We start from the raw sequence: 20697 nt of genomic DNA, 5'->3' as shown, positions 1-20697 counted from the left end.
GTGACAATACTCCATATGGTGGAAAGATAGATACAGATCATTACACACATGTCCAAACCCGTAGAATGTACAACACCGAGAGTGAGCCCTGAGATAAAGTATGAACTTTGGATGATAACGATGTGTCTATGTAGGTTCTTCAACTGCATTAGATTCCCCATGGGGCTGGAGTCATTTGATGACAGGGGAGGCTATGCATGTGTGGGGACAGGAGGTATGTGGGAAATCTCTATGCCTTCCTCTCAATTTTGCTATAAATCTAAAACTGCTCAAAAAAATGAAGTCTTAAAAAAATAAAATAAAAAATGAAGTCTTAAAAAATATGGTGGGAGTGGCTCATCAAGAACCAAATCTTTTGTGAAATCCTCTACCCAGGTAAGAAGAGCTCACTGCACCCCTTACTGGTTCCCTACAGTGGGGTAGCTCTTGCCCAACCTATGCACAATTATGCCATCTTTTGATGGATCAAAATGAAGGTTTGTTAGTTTTCGTAACTCTGACTTGGGTGTGATGGGCCTTAATTTATCTTCTGCCTTAGTTCAGAACCAGGAGCTCAATCTCCAGTTATTTGGCAAGTGCAGCCTTGCCTTTTTTTTTTCCAAGGAGGAAACTGGACTTAGTTTTGGTGAGAGGATGAGGAGAGGGGAGGAGGGTTGTCTAGGAGGGTCTTTCTGTGCATCAAGTCCTTGAGTCCTGGTGCTCCAGCCAATGGGTTCACCAGCTTTTTGTCCAGTAACAAGAGAAACCTGGGGAAGTGGGACCAGAGATGCAGAGAGCTCTACCCTGGCCAGCTCCCATTGTAGGACGGGGTAATAGAATACCCTGCTAGTCATCAGAATGGTCTGGAAGGAGGTCCCCCTCTCCCCCTTGGGGGTTCTGATTTTCCAGGCCTAGAATATGATGCCACTGGGTTGACTGGGAACCACCACATGAAACATGGCAAAGTTTTCTCTCAAATTCCTCACCATGAACAGGGGAGGATTCAGAGACTAGTCTCTTGGAGGAGAAGATGGAAAAAGTGATAACTGAGGAGCTAGGCTGCAGAGTTGAGAGAGGAGAGAGACTGGAGCCAGGTGGAGTCCAGCTGTGTGACTTTGAGCAAATGACTTAGCCTCTCTGTGTCCCACTTCCTTGTCTGTACAATGGGATGACACTGGTTCTACCTCATGGGTGGTTTTGGTGGTGGGGTGAGGGGGAAGGTTGGACTGAATGAGTTAATACTCAGTGAATGCTTTGCCCAGTGCCCGATACAATTTTGTAAAAAATTGAGATATATTTGATATACAACACTGTGTAAGTTGAAGTGTACAATGCATTGACTTGATGCATTTATATCACAACACGGTTGCCACTGTAGCATTAGCTAACGCCACTATGGTGTCACTCAACTATCATTTCTTCTGGTATCAGGGACAACTCAGATTTAATCTCTTAGCAAGTTTAAAGTTTATCATCCAGTTTTCTGGTCTGTAATCACTATACTGTGTATAAGGTCTCCAGGACTTATCTACTGGCTACAAGTATACAATTTTCTTTTTTTTAATTCATGATTTTGAGAGCGAGAGAGTGAACAAGCATAGAGGGAGAGGGAGAAGCAGACTCCCTGCTGAGCAGGGAGCCTGATGTGGGACTCGATCCCAGGACCCTGAGATCATGACCTGAGCCAAAGGCAGATGCTTAATGGACTGAGCTACCCTGGGGCCCCTAAATTTTCTAATATCATTATTACTATTATTATTATTATTATTTTATTATTATTATTTTTTTAGGTTTCAAAGAAATCTGTCTTGTAAACTCCCACTGATTCCCTGACATTAAAACCATTCCTTTCTCAGAACCAAGGCTCTGCTTGGTATGCTTCACGTCTTCTGTGTGTGCATCTCCTTTCCCTCCTGGGATTTTATCTCCTACAGGCCCACCCTGTCGGATATACTTTTCTTCTCTTCTTTATTGCTTTTGGTGCCACCCAGAACATGCTGTGGGCCTCCAGGCAGCTGAAAGAGAATTTCTTACATCTTCAGCCCTATGGATGGGGGGTGGGTGGCTGCAGTGAGAATGTCTGAGCTGGTGGGCAGGAAGGTGAATTACTGGATTCAACATATGAAAAGAAAGGGGGCCAAGTGCCAAAGTACAATTGATTGTTTCTAGAAAGCAACCTCAGGTGTCAACCTGTCGGCTGGGTCTCCGTTGAAGTCTGAGAAAGCCACATTGAATGAATGTACACCCATCACTGCCCATCAGGGGATGAATGAATGAACAGTCTGTGGTTTCTCCATCCCGTGGAACAGTACGCAGCCACAAGGAGGAGGGAAGCACTGGCCTCTTGCTAGAAGGTGTGTGAACCTGGAAAACCTGGTGCTCAGCGCAGGAGACCTCTCACCAACAGCCATGTAGTGAATGATTCAATATGAAATGTCCATAGAGGGCAAGTCCGTGGGGGACAGAAAGGAGATCAGTAGTGACCTGGGACTGGGGTGACAGGGAAGGAGGAGTGACTGTCTACTGGTGATGGGGTTTCCTTTTATGGTGAGGAAAATATTCTAAAATGGGTTGTGGTGGTGTTTGCACAATGCTTGTGCACTTTCTTTTTTTTTTTTTTTAAATTTTATTTATTTATTTGTGATAGTCAGAGAGAGAGAGAGGCAGAGACACAGGCAGAGGGAGAAGCAGGCTCCATGCACCGGGAGCCCGACGTGGGATTCGATCCCGGGTCTCCAGGATCGCGCCCTGGGCCAAAGGCAGGCGCCAAACCGCTGCGCCACCCAGGGATCCCGCTTGTGCACTTTCAATGAGAGAATTGTATGATCTGTAGCCTATCCTAGAAAGCGGCTTATAAAAATCCTACTCATTGTGGGAAGTAGGTGCTGATGAGGAGGTGCTGGGCCTGGAGTGCTGAAGGAGGGTGGTGTTGGCTGCCTGGAGCCTAAGAACCAAAGCTGAGGTGCCTTTCAGCTGGGCAAGAGGAGGTGGGGTCTGGGAAAGGACATTAAACATGAATGAGCAGACCTCTCACAATTTTTTTTTCTTTAAAGATTTTGTTCATTTATTTGACAGAGCACAAGCAGGAGGAGTGGCAGGCAGAGGGAGAAGCAGAGAGCCCGACACGACACGGGACTCCATCCCAGGACCCTGGGATCAGGACCTGAGCGGAAGGCAGACCCTTAATGGTCTGAGCCACCCAGGTGTACCCCTTCCTGCCTCTTCTTAACTGCTGTCCTAATGTGTCATGGAGGGAGGCCTTGAGCCTGAGCTCTGAAAGACCCTGCAGCTGTCCCCTGTTAGGTGACAGCCATTGCTGAGGCCTGGCTTCGCTTACCCAGAGCAGTGGGACAGACAAGCCAGACCTCACAAGCCAGTGATGATGGTTTGTTTCATGACATTGTGAAAGCTCTCAATGCTGCCATTTGAAAGTGGCTAAAATGGTCAATTTGATTAGACCCCAATTAAAAAAAAAATCAAAACCGTGTTTGCCTTCTGCCCTGAGAGCTCCATTTACAAGGCTTGAAGAGGCAAACCTTTCTTTCCCCTATACTGAAAAGGGATTTTCCCCCTCATTGCTCAGAAGCCCCCCCTCCTCCCGGATAGAGCCCTAAGAACTTCATTGGAGGCTTCTGATTGGTTGGGGCTTTGCTCTGGAAGCCCCCCTCCTCCCCTTCCCACCGGCTCTGGGTTGAGAGAGTTGATCCAGGCTGAACCCGCCCCTTTGGAAAAGAAAATTTCTTTCAGGGTGCCCTGTGCCATCGGAGAGAGGCTGATGGTGTGGGGCTCCCTTGGGCTGGTGGCGGTGCTGGTGCCCATGGGGCTCCTCGGTCTGGTCCTGCCCTGGGCGCTGGTGGCAGTGACTTTGGGGGGTAAGTAAAGCTGCTGCGGTCCTGTTTCTGTCTGGGACGAAGCTGGGACAGCAGCTCATCCACCTGGGACTGTATTTTTGTAGCCAGATGCCTGTTCCCCTGTTCCCCTGCCTTTCTCGGTTTTGCCTTTCACGGGGAAAAGGAGAGAGAGAGCTTACAGGTGGATCCTTCATTTCTTGGTCCTGTCTTCCACCAACATCCTCTGAAAACTGAGACCAGATCTGTAACCCTGAGGGATGAAATGCTGACCCAGGGCTCCTGGGCCTGTGTATGGGGATGCTTAGCTGTCTGCGGGGTGCGAGGTGGGTGTGCTTGAAGATCATAAGCAGCTCTCTGATGCAGGGCAACTGGGTGAAATGAGCTTTTATCTGTTGTCTGTTTATTGCAGAAGGGTCTCGGGCAGCAATTTGTGAGCATATTGTGAGCCAAATATGTAATGTGAAAGTTTCCAAGCAGCCATGTTTACAAAATGTTAAAAAGGAGCAGGTGACATTAATTCTAAGAATATATTTTACTGGACCCACTAGAGCCAAAATCTCATTAGAAAATGTAGTCAATATCAAAAAAAAAAAAAAAAAAAAAAAAAAAAAAGAAAAGAAAAAAAGAAAATGTAGTCAATGTCAAAAAGGATTAATGAGCTATGTTTTCTGTTCTTTGAAATCCAGCGCGTATTTGATACTGAGAGCATATTTCAGTTTTTTAGAAGATTTTATTAGAGTTTTAGAGTTGTCTCTAAAGCCAACGTGGGGCCTGAACTTAAAACCCTGAGATCCGGAGTCATGCACTCTACCAAGTGAGTCAGCCAGGTGCCCCCATATTTCACTTTGAATGCTAAATATCCATTGCAAATACTTGATGTGTGTTTCCATTTCCTAAGATTCTGAGTTGAAAAAGGAGTTTCGTATACTGAATCGTTTTAAGCATACTTAGGTTTTCCAATAACTGACTTCAGTATTGCTTTTTATTTTAAAATTAAACTAATGACAAAATTTAACAAATTACAAAATGAAAAGTTCCTCCATAACAGCAGCCACATTGCAGATGCCCAAAAGCCACGCGTGGCTGGCATCGTCTAGTGTATGGGATGGTGCAGGTCAGATTGTGGCTGTTTTTTTGTTTTTGGGTTTTTCTTTTTTGTTTTGCTATATTTTCAGCCCTTGTCGCCTGGTGCACAGTAGGTGCTCTGTAGATCTGTGCTGGATAAATGAATGAGTGGGGACCAGAACTGACATCTGAGAAAGCTGAAATGGGATCCGATTTCATTCCTGGGCTGTAGAGATCACATCAAGTTCAGTCCCTTTGAGTCTTTCCCTAGAAATGAGTAGAAGCCAAAAGGAAGATTTCTTACCTCTCAAGACTCTGTGTTTCCCCCTCCTTTGTAGGATTATTGAATCGCTCTGAAACTTTTTTCTTTTAATTTGAATATTATCTTTTTAAGTGCTTGAGAAGAGGAAGGGAACTTGGTTGGAGCTCAGTGCTCTTTGCACACACCTTGTTTCTGGAGCTCTTGGTGGATGGGGGCTTGCGGGCTTGGCTGCTTTGCAGCGTGGCTGGTGGAAAGCACATGTAGAGGTTGCTGGATGAGCAGACAAGCAGACTGCTGGGTCTGTGCACAACTGGGAGTTTAATGACGATGCATAAATTAACATTTATACATAAAGAAGGTTAATTTGGTGCCCAAGAATACATGTTATCAAAGACTTGGAGTAAAATTGGAAGAGAAATCCATTGAGTTAAATGTCTCTGAAATGTGGTTTTATCCATTGATATTCTACTTGAAGGCAAAGTGCATTTTGTTAGACGACACAAAACATTTGAGAGGTGGGAATATCCTACCATGTTCTGTTGTTTCAAAGTTCCAAACAAGACAGTGTAAAATGCACTTTCCCCTATTTGGGGGAAGTGCTTTGTCTTTCAAGAAATTAAGCAGGTGGGCAGGAGTAATGATTAGCAGTTGGGCACAGTGGGGTGGTTCTGAGGATAGAAAGGGTGTTGTTGGAAAGCCATTGTATGAACACGGCTGCAGGTGGACACCCGGCTGAGGCTGTTCCAGGAGGGCTGATCGCGGCCCAGAAAGATCCAGACAAGTGGCTGGTTGATGAGGGTTGACAGGAGGGGGAAGTGGGGAGGCCTTAGGCTGGGATAGGTGGAGGGAGAGATGCTGGCAAAGAGGGCTGGAGGATTCCCTGCAGAGGGACCTCAGTGGCCTGAGGTAGGGGCTAAGGAGGTCGGAGTCCACGCTGTTCATTCTGTGGTTGACTTGTGCAGCTGAGAAGGTGGTGGTCGTGGTGGGGGGGGGGGGCAGGGATGAGGTGGCCCCAGACCCACCGGGGAGCAGCGCTAGACAACATCATTCACTGCTACAGCCTGTTGGTCTGGCTGGTCTGGCTTTGTTGGTCCACAGTGGTCAGGGAGGGCCCTGCTGGGGCAAGATCTGAAGGAGCCTGGAGTGTGGAGAGCAGGAGGATGAGTGTTCAGGCAGGAGGGAACAGCATGTGCAAAAGCCCTGAGCTGAAGAGCCAGTGTGGCTGGAGGATGAGGGCAGGATGAGATGTGGCCAGAAGGCAAGCAGAGGCCAGCTTTTGCGGTAAGGACGTCCTTATGAGTGCATGTGGCTTAGGGGTGGTGGGCAGGGGACCTAGGAGCTGTTAAACCAGCAGGGATGTGATCAGGTTTAGGGTTTTAAGGTGACTCTAGCTGTGCACAATGAATTATGGACACGGAGGTGGGGGGATAGTTAGGTCACTGCAATCATCTAGGCAAGAGAAGGCATGGCTTTGCTTAGAGTGATGGCCAGGGAGGTGGAGCTGGAGGGAGGGAGAAGAGGAAGAGATGGAGAGGGAGGCATGGTGGATGGATGGAGGTGGGGAGGATGGGATAGATAGATGGAGGGATGGATAGGTGGAGGGGAGGAAGGGACAGATGGATAGAGGGAGGGATTGAGGGAGGGAGAGAGGAGAGGAGGAAGGCAGGGATGGATAGATGGAGGGAGAGGTGGATAGAGGGAGGGAGGAGGTCCTGCATTTGTGGATGCAATTAGCAGAGGGTGCTGATGTGCTGGATTTGGGGGTGGCAATAAGGGAAAAGAGTAGAAGCGCAGAGGACTCCCGGGTCACCAGCTGAAGCAATCAGGGCAGTGGTGTGGGCACCGGGGAAGAAGAGGAGCAGGTTGGGTGAGGGATGGGGCGTTCACTCCCCGCCCTGTGAGGGAGAGGAGAGCTGCCATCAATCATCTCTCATCCCCTTGGACCCTTAAACGTCCCATCCACAAGCAGGGATCGGGGCCCATGGGTCGGGGCTGTCCTCCTCCCAGCCTTGCCCTCGCTCGTGCCATCTGATCTGTGATTTCAGAAATACCGGATTCGCTGGTGAGGCAGGCGGCCTCCTGCCTGACGGCGTGCACAGGTGAGCAAGTCTCTCGGGAGACCTTATGGCACCTCGGGTGCCCAGGAGACTGGATGGGGTGGAGGGTGGGGTGGGGGGTGTGTGGGAGCAAAGCCGACCAGCTGCCAGGTGCGCTTAGGGACAGCCTCAGCGGGCACGTCCCCGTTCCCAGGAGAGGCCTGCGGGAAAGGCCACCTGGTCATCGGCTGTTAGAGAAGCAAACACCACACCCAAGGTAAGCGGCCTCCTACCTTGTGGTCCCCGGGGGAGAATAAACACCTGTGCTGGGTGACTCTGTTTGCATTTTGGGGTGGAGTACAGGAGAGGACCTTAGGGCAAATTCTTTGGAGGGAGAGAAGCATCCTGGGAGTGAAAGGTGTGGTTGTGTTTGATTGAGCACCTGAAATGTTAATTCCCTTGCGAACCCCAGAGAAGGGTGGGGTGTCATAGTGAGTTGGATTTTACATTCGGTCCCCTGGCCTACATAGAAGCTTAGAAAAGCATAGAGATGTCTGCTCCCTAAATCAGCCCTTCCTGCCATCCCACTGCCCTGGAGGCAGGTCACCCCGTAAAGGACCAGGGCTACCTTCTCCTATACACGCTACTGTCCTCAAGGCAGTGGGAGAGGAATTGGGCTTCCAAGGCTGGCATCCCAGCTGTGACCTTGGGTGAGTTAGGTAACCTCTCTGAGCCTCCGTCCCTACCTCTGTGAAATGGGGACAATAAGAGCACCCACTTCAGAGTTTGTGAAGGAGCCTGGACAGGTTCACTTAAGTGTAACTCGGTGGTTCTGAATCAGGATGATTGCCCCCTCAAGGATCTTTGCAATGTCTAGAGATAGTTTTGGTGATCATGACTGGGTGTCACATTGAGTGGGGAGAGGCCAAAGATGACATGTAACCCCCTTAGGAGGGGGCCTTAGCATCTGAGAACACCGGTTAACGGTTACTAAGCGCTTGCTGTTACAATTTCAACTTTCTTTTTCACCCTCTTAGGAGTGTGCAGCAACCCCCAGCCTTCCCCTGCACTGGGAGGTCCAGATGGAGGGAGGGAGGTGGGAACGAGGATGTCTAAAAAGTCTCAGTGGAGTTGGGTCCCAGAGGGTGATGGGTCATCAAGGTGACACTGGGCCCTCTATCTGCTCTCCAGGGTCAGCTGATCCCCACCTCCCTGTGGGCACCAGATACACCTATCACTTTTCCACCAACACCAGTACTGGCCTGCAGGGGGACCCAGTGGAGAGGGGTGGCCTTGGCCTCCAAGGCTTGGTCATGGTCGATGTGCTTGGCCCGTGCCAGATGGCCTTATGGGTGAGTGTCTCTGGGCAACCAAGAGGTCACAGTGATACTGGGGTGGGGGTGGGGGGCAAGGGGGAGCCACAGACCCGCCCTCCCCTCCCAGACTTTCCAATGGAGAAGAGATTTCTGAGGAATCTCAAAATCAACTAGTCGGGACTCCAGAGGATAATGTGGGAATGTGGTGCCATTTTGGTTGTAGGATGTGCCCAGTGGGGGAATAGCAATGGTTTAAAAAAAAAAGAGTGAGGGTATTCCTTGGAGCAAGTAGAACCATGGGATGGGGAGAAGCTGTGTCCTTGGTAGGAATGAATGTCAAAGCTGGGGAACCTGTAGGTCCCAAGCGTGAACAGAGCCAAACCAAGTCACGGCCTTGTAGGCAAATGAACAGACTGGAGACATACTCAGTGTCTGTTTTTTTTTTTTTTTTTTTTTTTTAATGCTAAAAACAAACAAAATGAGTCAGTAGCAGCACACAATTTGCTTTGTGAAAACTGGTCCTGCAGGAAAAAAAACAAAAACAAAACCCTAGCTGCTGCTGGTAATTTGATGGACGTGAGTGGACAATAAAGACACCAATGAAGGGATGCCTGGGTGGCTCAGCGGTCGGGCGTCTGCCTTTCGGCTCAGTGTGTGATCCTGGAGTTCCTGGCACCTCCAGGCCTGTCCTGGGTGGCCTTATACTGGACACTGTTCCTTACAGTGCCTGGGTCCATTGCTCAGGTTAAAGGCAAATAGTAAGGCAGAGTGGTGGTGGTGGTTCTGGGTTCAGCTGAGGCAGAATTATGGGCTAGACTTGGTGGTCTTAGGTTTCTATTTATCAAGATTTTTCCCAAAGCTCCTTCGTGTTCTTGCAAGTGGAAGTGCCTGCCCATTCTTTCCTGTCTCCTTTCTGATGATTCTCATGTGTTTCCTGGACAGACCCTCCCACTCTGCATAAATGCCTCTTAGTTTCACTGGAATCTTCCATGCTTGAGAAGCATTTTTGAACCGCCTGGAGTGCTTGCTGATGAGAGTTTCTCAAAACTTTTTTTTTTTTTTTTTTTTAATGTCTTCATGTAGATCACAGGATGGGGTTTTCATGGGGTGGCTCTGAGATGCCTCTGAATTCTTAAACTATCCAAAATGTCTGTCCTACTCAGACCTGCCACTTCATTGGTGTCTTTATTGTCCACTCATGTCCATCAAAATACCAGCAGAAGCTAGGTTTTTTTTTTTTTTTTTTGTACCTGCAGGACCAGTTTTCACAAAGCAAATTGTGTGCTGCTGCTGACTCATTAGTTTGTTTTGTTTTTAGTATTAAAAAAAAACTGATGGGACTGTGGGTGGCTTGGTCAGTTGAACATCTGACTCTTGATTTTGGCTCAGGTTGTCATCTCAGGGTTGTGAGATCGAGCCTGGTGTCAGGCTCCACGCTGCTTGTGGAGGCCGCTTAAGATTCTCTGTTTCCTTCTTCTCCTCCCCCTACCTGCACTCTTTAGAAAACAATTTAAAAAAGGATAACATCCAGTGTTGTCAAGAATAGAAAATAAAATAGCTTATATCAAAGATTTTTGGTAAAAATGAAAATTTTACAGCCACTCAGGAGGTAATCAGTTATATAGATTTTTGTGTACAGAGTGTGAAAATAAGTTTTCAGAACAATGAATTTTCACAAACAGAACATGTGTGTGTACTTACCACCAGATCAAGAAACAAAATATAACCCCCTACCCCCAGCTGCCTTCATGGTCACTTTTCCAAAGGCCTCCCTGAGTTCTAAACACCATGGATTAGTTTTGTCTGTCTTTGGACTTTTTTTCTAATGGCATTATGCAGGATGTTCTTTTCCTTTTGGGTCTGGCTTCTTCTTATTCTTTGTATATGTGTGTGTGTGTGTGGGGGGGTAAAATATACATCACAAAATTTAGTTAATTAATTAATTAACATTTAATTAATTAACATTTTAAAGCAGGCTCCACACCCAGCATGGAGCCCAGCATGGGGCTTGACCTCACGACCCAGAGATCAAGACCTGAGCTGAGATTCAAGAATTGGACACTTAACTGACTGAGCCACCCATGTGTCCATATTATTTTATTAACCATTTTAAGGGTATAATTATTGGCAACAAACGCCATTTACAGTGGTGTGTGTGTGACCATCACCGCTACACGACTCCAGATGATTCTTCATCATCCCAAACAGAAGCACTACACCCATTACACAATAACACCCCTTTACTCTTCCCCACCAGCCCCCTGGATCTCTAGTCTACTTCCTGCCTATAGGAATGATAGGGCTCATGAGGTATGCCCTAGAAGTGGAATCACTTATCAATCACTTATCACAATCAATATGTAAACCTCTGTGTCTGGGTTCTTTCACTTAGGATAATGTTTTCAAGGTTCATCCACATCCTAGTATGTATTGGATCTTCATTTTTTAAAAATGTGTTTTTTAGGGATGCCTGGGTGGCTCAGCAGTTAAGCGTCTGCCTCTGTGTCTCTCGTGAATAAATAAATCTTTTTAAAATTTTAATTTAATTTAAAAAGGGTTAAAAAGAGGGTGCCTGGGTGGCTCAGTCAGTTAAGCATCCAACTCTTGATTTTGGTTCATGTCATTATCTTAGGGTTTTGAATTGAGCCCCACATTGGGCTCCCCAATCAGCAGGGAGTCTGCTTCTCTCTCTCTCTCTCCCCACCCCACTCCCTCTGCCCCTCCTCCCCTGTAAAATAAATAAATAAAATCTTTGAGATTTATTTATTTTTCATGAAAGACACCGAGAGAAAGAGAGAGAGGGGGGCACAGGCAGAGGGAGAAGCAGGCTCCACGCAGGGAGCTCGAGGTGGGACTCGATCCCAGACCCAGGATCATGCCCTGAGCCGAAGGCAAATGCTCAACTGCTGAGCCACCTAGGTGACCCTTTTAACTCATTTTTAAAAAAGATTTTATTTATTTATTTATTTATTAGAGAGAGAATGAGCAGGGTGAGGGCGGGGGGAGCAGCAGACTCCCCACCGAGTGGGGAGCCTGATGTGGGGCTCCATCCCAGGACCCTGGGATCATGACCTGAGCCGAAGGCAGACACTTAACTGACTGAGCCACCCGGGTGCCCCATTTTTAGGTATACAGTTCAGTAGGTTTTCAAAAAATATCTTCCATGTCTCCATGTAAAATTGTGAGCATATGGAGTACAGTTACAATGGGTAGCATTCAAACAAGTGGTCAGACAATAAGTGGTATCAGTTCCATGGCTGAGGGATTCATTGTTCAGGACAACCTCCAGGTACCAAGTGGGGCTGTACTTCACCCCGACGTGTCAAGCCTGGGTGACTGGGGAGATGACGGACCCTCTGTTGGGGGAGGAGAGCTGGTTTTCAGGAGAGATTGGAAATGGGTTTTAGGCCAGATGAGTGAAGATTAGTCACTTTGGAGAAGTGAAATCCTAGGGCAGTGAAACCGCTCTGTATGATACCATAATAGTGGACACACATCCTTATCCATGTGTCCGAACCCATAGAAGGGACACTGCCAAGAGTGAACCCTGGTGTAAACTCTGGACTTTGGGTGATGATGATGTGTCTTCAGGTTCATTGATTGTAATAAATGTGCCTCCCTGGTGGGGATGTTGGTAATAGAGAAGGATACGGGTATATATGGGGTATATGGGATATCTCCCTATGTTGTTCTCAATATGGCTATAAACCTAATACTGTTCTAGAGAAAGAGTCTTTTTGTTTTTTTAAAGTGATATTAGTTATCTCTTAAGAGATATCTCTCAAGAGGCAATTTTTGGGGATGGTTTTCTTTTTCATCTTTAGAAAGACTGTTGTCTTTGGCAATAAGTACACGTACACACATGTACATATATACCCATAGTGCTATTGGGACATCCAAGTTTTTTATTCATGGCGGGCAAAGTCTTTTTTCTGTTTGTTTGTTTGCTTTACAATCCTAACCTATTTTATTTATACTGTGTAGCCATATGAATCTCTAACCCAAACCTCCATGGCCTTGGGGGCAAAATGAGAAACTAGTGGGACCTTTCTGAACATTTATCAGGGAATGATAGGTCCTGGCGGTTTCAATGATTTATCCTTTGAAGGTATTTGGCATCCACCACCTAGGATCTAGAACCTTCTGCTCAAGGGAGGGATCTCTCTGCCTAGCCCCCAGCATGGGGCTGTATATTGTGCTGGGCCCCAGAACTGCTTCGTGGATTGGGGTGTTGGTGAGATCCTAGGGTGTCCTAGGAGAGGTCACTGGCTCATGGGGCTTTCTGCTTCAGCTCCAAGACTTCCAGGCGACATCCATCCTGGGGCCCAAGGTGGCAGCTCTGAAGGAGTCGGAGAACTTAAGGTAAGACACAAGGCCTTGCTCCTGAGAAGTCTCAGATGGCCTTCCCTTACCGGTGGACCGAACTCACCTCCTGTTTCCCTGCCCGTCACCCCCAGCATGCCCAGATTTTGTTTGTCAAACATCCTCTGGGCATTGTCCTTGAGTACATTCTGGAAGACACTGGGTACTCATTCAAGCCCACCCCTCTCTCTTCCCCGTGTCTGCTGAGATGGGGCTTTTCTTGGAGACCCATGGCCTTTCTCTTCCCATGCTAAGCCTCACTTTTGTGACCCGGCCAAGCCTGGAATCTCTCTCCGGCTGGTTTCCCAGGACTCCCTGACAGTGGCCTCTGTGGCCTCAAAGCTCAGTCCAGCTGCCAGACTGAAGACAAGCCCATCTCTGCAGATTCCTCTTCCTTTTTTATTGCAAATTCATTTGTTAAAAAAATAAAGCCTTTGTGCTGGGGTGCAGGGACGGGGGATGCGGCCAAGGGGCAGATGGATCCCCGCTGAAAGGCTTCGGGTGGTCCCCTCCGTGGGGGCAGTGCGGCCTATTGTCCCTGGGCTCCTCATCAGAAATGCTAAGTCAGAGGGCTGGGGCTTGTCAGCATCTTGAGGCCACACTGACATTTGCTATTCTGGAAGGGGTGGGCACCATTTGCATTGCTCTAGCACCAGGCCTGAGACCCAGGCGAGGGGGGCTACCTATCCAGAAGGCCCCCAGATTTCAGGTGGAGCTGGAGAGGGGGCAGTGACCTTCAGGAGGTACAGGAAAAGCCACCTCTGTCCCTCCAAATTCTGCTTTGCTGGCTAGCTGCCGGAATTTAGCTCTATTCCACCCACACACACGACAGTGGGGACTTGGCTGCCTGTCCCCTGGTCCTCCTATCCCCTCACCTGGCAGATGCAGGACACAGGCTCCTTTCAGCCAGGTGAGGGGTGGCAAGACAAGCATCGGGCTGAATTCTGGTTCCAGCTCCTCCCTGACTTGCTGTATGATCCCCTCCAGGAGCTTCCCCTCTCTGGGCCTCTTTTCCTCCTCTGCACAGCGATGGGATCTCAGGTCACTCCCTGCAGGGAGCTGGGGGGGGGGGGGTTCTGAGACCCAGGACACTGGAGCCAGACTTCCTGGGTTTGAATCCCAGCTGCCGCCCCAAACACATTACTTTCTGGCCCTGAGCCTCAGTTTCCTCCTCTATAGTGGGGTGGGGGCAATGCTAGGTACCTCCCCAGATGGCTGGGAAAATGAGAATCTTCAGAATTCAGAGAGCTCTTGGAAGCGCAGTTATCTATTCTTTGAGGCTGGGCACACCCAGGCACCTTTGGTCTAAGGGTTAATAAGTCCCCGGGGTGGGGGGCAGTTTTGAGCAAGGAATTGGCTGCTCTTATGGTCCATTCAGAAGTTATTGGGGAACCCAGCTGGAGGGAAGCAAGGCTATGTGGGAGGTGTGGGGGTACCCTGGGGGGGAAAGGGGTGTTCCTACGTGGACTGACCTATAGCAGGAGGAGCAGGGATTCCGCGGCCCCAGCTGGGAACAGGTGGCCTGGCTCCTGGGAGGGCCCCCACCTGACTGGCCCCAACCTGTCCCAGTGCCATCCTGAGCCGCAGCCCGCTGCCCTTTGTCCTGCGGGCCGGGCGCGTGGCCCACCTGTGTCCCCGCCGTGCAGAGCCCCGCTGGGCGCTGAATGTGAAGCGTGGGGTGCTGAGCCTCCTGCAGGGTCTCCCTGGAGCCAGTGACCCCCAGATCCTTGAGGAGGTGAGGCCTGGAGCCTGCAGGGGTAGGGAGGTAGAGGGGTAAGGGGGTGCGGGGGTGGGAGCAGGGGGCCCACAGGGGGCTGACGGGGTCCCCGCGCTCTCCCAGGTGGACGTCCTGGGCAGGTGTCCCACCACGTACCGGCCACAGGGTGACCAGCTGCGCAAGACCAAGGACCTGGCGCGCTGCTCCCTTCGCCAAGTGCGCTCCTCCCTGCGTGCCCAGGCCCTGCCCGGGGAGGAGGTAAGTGTCCTGGGCCAGCCTGCCTTCCCCTCTTACCTCTTTAACTCACCCCCCTGGAGGGTCTACACTGTCAGCCCCCGGCCAGCCCCCTGCTTTCCCTCCCCCTCTTTCTCCTTCCCTCCAAACCCTTCTGCTCCCTCCTCTCCTCCCCTCCCATCTCCCATCTCCCCTCCCATCTCCCTCCTCCTCTCCCTCTTCTTTTCCCCACTGCTCCTCTCTATAGCCTGGAACCCCCCTCTTCCTGCCCCTCCCCCCCCAGCTCCTTGCAGAGAACAGGTTTTGTTAATAGCACATTTCTAGGGAAGGATAAGAGGTGATCCTTGGGGCGGTGAACTAGTTCTATACAAAGTCTTGGTGTCTGGAATCCCATGCAGCTGCTGCTGCTGTTTCTCATTTTCAAACTCAGGTTTTCTGACTTGCCCTGGAGTTCCTGTTCCTGGGACTTTTCTAGCTTCCCTTGTGCTCTCCCCCCACCCCACCTCCCACCCCATCAGCCTTTGCTTGCCCTGCTGGTACCACAGCCCAGGTTGGAGGGGAAGCTGAGGTCCCGTGTTGAAGCCCCCAGGGTACCCCAGCTCGCTCCCTCCAGCCCCCCAGGGACCCCATCAGCTGGGTTCTTTCACTGCCTGGGCCTCCCCTGAGCCCCTGCCTCTCCTCACCCTCCATGGTCCAGCAGGCCGGCCTGGCCTCCCGCCTGACCTGCCTCCAGAGTTTCCAGGCTGGCGTGCTGAGGGAGGCCTCCTGCACGGAGCTGCACACCCTGGGGCCCCTCTCTGAGAAGGCAAGTGCTGTGCAGATGCGGACGCTTTCCTCGCTCACCCTGCTGCGTGAGATGTCCCTGGATCCAGCTGTCACAGGTGACCGAGGGTGGATGTGGGGACCCCTCAGAGGAGCCCCGAGACTTCCTTTGGTAGAGGGGCTCAAGCAGGCCTAGGCTCTGTCCCTCTGTCCCTGTCTGTCTTGAACTGTTTCTGAAAATGGCTATCTTCAGGAGAGTCAGCCTCTTTTTCTAGAAGTTTCTGCTGGCTCAGATGGCTCAGGCTTGGTCTGACCTTCTCCCTTGGTCATCTTCAGTGGAGATAGAATCTTCTGGTTTGGGACGCCTGGGCGGCTCAGTAGTTAAGCATCTGCCTTTGGCTCAGTGCGTGATCCCGGGGTCCTGGGATCAAGTCCCGCATCGGGGTCCCTGCATGGAGCCTGCTTCTCCCTCTGCCTGTGTCTCTGCCTTTCTCTGTGTCTCTCATGAATAAATAAATAAAATCTTAGAAAAAAATATTCTGGTTCCCTGATCTTGTGGGAGAATATTATCTTCCATCTGAGGACCTGACCATTTTGGGGGGCAAGCTGACTCAGGTCTTCTGATTTTCTGGGAAGTCTCTGCCGACGCATAGCATTCCCTGGGGCTTGGCTCTATCCTCTAATTTTGCCTGGAAAGGGAGAAGCAAGGCATGCATCTGAGGGAAAAAGATAATTTTTCATGATTGAAAAACTATTTCTCTGGGTAATAAAAATGATTCTTATTGCTGACACTTGGGAAGGATTTACTGTGGGCCAGGCGCTGTGCCGAGTGTTTTAGGTAGATTATGTAATTCAGTTTTTATTATGAGCCCATTAGGAAGGTACTGTTATTAGTCACATTTTCAAATACAGAAACTGTGCCTCTGAGGGGTAAAAGGGCTTGAAGTCACACAGCTAGTGAGAGCCAGAACCGAGACTCTAACCCCCAGCTCTGCTCTGTAGCTCTGGCAGGTGGCTCTTGTGTTTCTGAGCCCGGGCTCACCGTACCACCTGAGGGAGAGAACCTGGCAGGTAGGACCGAAGCCCTGGGGCTTCCCAGCATCCTCTCTGGTTCATGGAACACTGGCTAAGGCCCAGGCTGACCTGCCTCCTGAGCTCTGGGCACCATGCAAGCAGGGACTGGGCATCTAGCTAGTTGTGTCAAGACTTTCTGGCTCCCCACTGAATTGAATGAACCTTTCATCTTTTTTTTTCTTCTTTCACTAAGATATAAGTGGTTTTATTTATTTATTTGTTATCTAAAGATTTTATTTATTTATCTGACAGAGAGCTAGAACCAGAAAGCATGACAGGGGGAATGGCACAGGGAAAGGGAGAAGCAGGCTCCCTGCTGAGCAGGGAGCCCAGTGCGGGACTCCATCCTAGGGCCCCAGGATCATGACTGAGCTGAAGGCAGACCCTTAACTGACTGAGCCACCCAGGTGTCCACCCAGGTTTTATTTATCTGTTCTTAAAGATTTATTTATTTACTTTAAGAAAGAGAGTGAGTGAGCAGGGGGAGACAGAAAGGGGGAGAGAGAATTTCAAGCAGACCCTATGTTGAGTGCAGAGCCCAACACGGGGCTCGATCTTATCACCCTAAGATCGCGACCTGAGCTGAAACCAAGAGTTGGATGCTCAACCGATTGAGCCTCCCAGGCACCTCCTAAGTGTTTTTGGTTTCTTATTTTTAAATTAAAAAAAAATGTTAATTTGCCTGCTGTACATTTAACCCATTTAAAGTGAACAATTCAGGGCAGCCCGGGTGGCTCAGCGGTTTGGCGCCTACCTTCAGCCCAGGGCGTGATCCTGGAGTTCCGGGATCAAGTCCCATGTCGGGCTCCCTGCATGGAGCCTGCTTCTCCCTCCGCCTGTGTCTCTGCCTCTCTCTCTCTGCATCTCTCATTAATAAATAAATTAAAAAAAATAAAATGGACAATTCGATGGCCTCTGGTATAGTCAGAGTGGTACGCCTACGGTGGAAGTCAACTTTGCAACATTTTCATCTCTCTGCAAATTTCCGGCCCGTCTGCCATCATCCCCGTGTCCTCCCAGCCCCTGGCAACTGCTCTGCCTCTCTGGATTTGCCCAATCTGGACATACCATGTAGAGAGAATCCTATAGCTTGTGACCTCCTGTGACTAGCTTCTTTCACTTAGTATGTTTCAGTGTTTGTCCACATTGTAGGAGGTGTCCGACCTTTTTATTTCTGAATAATCTTTGATTTCATGTTTTCTCTGTCAGTCCCCAGAGGGCTTTGGAGTTAGCCTATTTGACTGTCCCCCACAGATGGGTATAAAAGTTGTTTCCCATCTTTTGCTGGTAGCAGCAACACTGCCATGATTTTCCTTGTGCATGTCCCCACCCCGCCACACCCCTTGTCAGGAGCATGCAGAAGGAAGCATTGGTAGGGCTGAGGGTGGCCCTCAGGGGAACATCTTCTCATGCTGGCATTCCCCCATATGGTCATCCCCAACTAGCGCTTCCCATATCAGATCCAGATGATGGAGATGTGACTCCAAGCAGCCTGTTGTACGAATGGGAGGAAACACAGTCTCAGGCTACAGTAGTCACAGCGGCCACATTGGTGAGGATGCTGTGCCTGGCTCAGACCACGAGTTTTGAGGTAAGTGCTTTCTCCAGCCCTAGGCTAGAATCTGGCCTGGATCCCTGGAACACCTTTTTTTTTTTTTTTTCTAAATCCTTTATGGTCTACCCTCCTACATGTTCAGGATCAGGGCTACTATGTACAGTTGCACAGGTTGTGCACTACAAGGCTGTGCCTGGTTGCAAAAGAAGGGGAAGAGATCTAGCTGGTGTGTGTGAAGCCTTGTACCCCCATATAGGTGGGGTATGAGCAAAGATGAGGCCTTTCTTTCATCTGTCTATAGACAAACAGTCCTGTTGAGCCCTCAGGCTAGCTTTCTGAACATGGTAGCCAGGTGGCTTAGTGACCACTTTGGAACTGGGAGTCTAAAGCGGAAGATACTGGAGTTGAGACCTGGCGTGGTCGCTTTAAAATCTAGGGGAAAGCTCTGAAAAGAGCTTAGAAAGGACCAGAGTCCAGAGTCTGAGCCCTGGGGATGTGTCTGGGGAGCACGCTGCCCAGCCTCACTGGAGCCTGACAGTGAGGAGCAGTGGGACCGGCTCCTGCAGGGTCTCATGGTCAGGGTGATTTCCAGAACATTCTAGGCACACAGTGATCTTTGTCCCACCAGCCCTGCCTTTCACAGCTCTGGGGGCCACCACCAGTGATTTTGGAGATGTTCAGTGCAGCCACTATTTCTGCCCTGTCTCGGTGTTGCTCCTGACTTAGCGTGCGAGCCAGGGCCTCTCCGGGAAGGCATATGAGAGATGCGGGGGGTTTTCTGATTCAGGCCCCAGCGCCTGTGTGCTGAGAAGAGCACAATGGGGTGTTTTGCCTCTGATCCCGTAATAGCCTGGGAGGGTTCACACTATACTTGTTTGTTTATTCTGGATAATACCCGCCTCACTGGCTGCTTACACAGGACCCGGGATTTGGGGAACAGAAATAGGTTGTTTAGGGGATGTGCAGAGCTGGGCACCGTCTCCAGTTGTAGGCATGGTGCCAAGTGTTCCAGGCACCCCTCGCTTCCCAAAGCTCAGCTTTCCTGGCATCATTTAGGTGTGGGGGCTTCTGGGATATACAGATGCCCAGACTCCAAGCCTTGGTATTCTGACCTGGCAGGTGTGGGCTGGGAACAGGCATCTGAGGGCACAGCTTTGGGGGTCTTGGAGTTTCTCATATAAAGTCAGGATGCAGGAGGATGTTGTGAGGCTGTGCCCATCCAGCCATTGACCTCAGATCCAGGAGCGCCCTTAGGCTGGAATTCTTTGCACCAAGGGCCCCCCTGGGTGCTGTGCCTTTGTGAGGTGAAGCATTTGTTCAGGAGCTTAGAGTGGGCCAGAGGCATTAGGTGGGGGTTAATTTGCCTCCATCCCTGGGGGCTGGGCTGAGATGACCTAGGTCCCTGTGTCTTGCTCAGCTTCAGGGGTGCCTGGGGTGTTTGAGTCGGGACCCACAAACACCTATAAACCAGTGTCCTGGGCCCTGGAGGGACAAGTAGGGCAGGGACAGAAGTAGGGGACCAAGGAAGCTCTGGAGTGGGGTGCAATTTTAAATGATGGATGGTCCAGGAGGCCTCCCTGGGGAGGTGACCTTCAGGAGAGGTGTGAAGGAGTGGCAGGATGTGGTGGTGGTGGAGGGAGGGCAACAGCGCAGATACTCCAGGGCAGGACCTGCTGCTGGGGGAGTTAGTCTGAGCAGCAGGGTGGGGGGGGGGCGGTGTGGCTGGGGCCTGGTGCCGAGGGCCAGAGGGGGACCAGGTCAGCCCCTTGGAGGAGCACACAGATCATTTTTCCTTGGGGTAGTGGGGAGCCTTGGAGGGTGTTGTGCAGAGAACGGAGGTCACGATCTGATGGACATCTTAACACTGGTGCTCTGGCCAAGGCTGGAGAACAGACTGAGGGCAGGTGGGATGCTGGGAGCCCAGCTCAGGGGGCTCCTGCAGTAATGCGATGGGACATGAGGTAGGGTGGTCTGGGGTGGCAGTGGGAGGTGGGGAGGGCAGGGTCAGATTCAGACAGACACTGAGAAAATACATATTTTTATAGTATTTTGAGTATATAGAGACACTATCTATTGATTGTATTTATTGGCTACATATTAAGTATATAGTAGAATGTATTGAAGAAATACATGTGTATACGTGTGTGTGTATACTGGGTGTGTCTTGAACACCCCCACACACATGATATAGTTTGTGTACCTCTGGGTATATAGCAGAGATACACTGCAGCTGGCTTTTCACTGTTTTGCGAGCTGGGAGGCAGGCTCCCAGCTTGTTGATGAGTGGGTCTCCCCCACTGGGGGTTTCCTGGGAGTCAGAACAGCCCAAAGAGAAGGGCCATCTGCCTCCCTAGGTGGTGCTCCAGGCCACCAGCTGCTAAGTCACCGGGCCAGCTGTCAACCCTGGCCCCACAGGTTCTTACCTGGGTGCTACTGTCAGCTTGGACCAGATCATCCTGTATGGCCGGGGCCATCCTGTGCCTT

The 20697-nt window shown here is 50.2% G+C and overlaps 1 protein-coding gene across 1 annotated transcript in view; it reads left to right on the top strand.

The window, feature by feature from the left end:
- The first annotated feature begins 3427 nt into the window (after nt 1-3427).
- Nucleotides 3428-20697, top strand: part of LOC140638442 (uncharacterized) — a 143636-nt gene continuing 126366 nt past the window's right edge. The window contains exons 1-8 of the mRNA XM_072835805.1: nt 3428-3851; nt 7203-7256; nt 8385-8545; nt 12801-12871; nt 14441-14606; nt 14712-14846; nt 15523-15703; nt 18119-18249. Of these exons, the coding sequence (XP_072691906.1) occupies nt 3755-3851; nt 7203-7256; nt 8385-8545; nt 12801-12871; nt 14441-14606; nt 14712-14846; nt 15523-15703; nt 18119-18249 (996 nt within the window). The 5' untranslated portion in view covers nt 3428-3754. The remainder of the gene's footprint in view (nt 3852-7202; nt 7257-8384; nt 8546-12800; nt 12872-14440; nt 14607-14711; nt 14847-15522; nt 15704-18118; nt 18250-20697) is intronic.

Source organism: Canis lupus, chromosome 8, assembly GCF_048164855.1.
Source record: "Canis lupus baileyi chromosome 8, mCanLup2.hap1, whole genome shotgun sequence".
NCBI classification, from domain to species: domain Eukaryota; kingdom Metazoa; phylum Chordata; class Mammalia; order Carnivora; family Canidae; genus Canis; species Canis lupus.
Note: the sequence above shows the minus strand (reverse complement) of the source record. Positions and strands in the feature narration are given on the sequence as shown.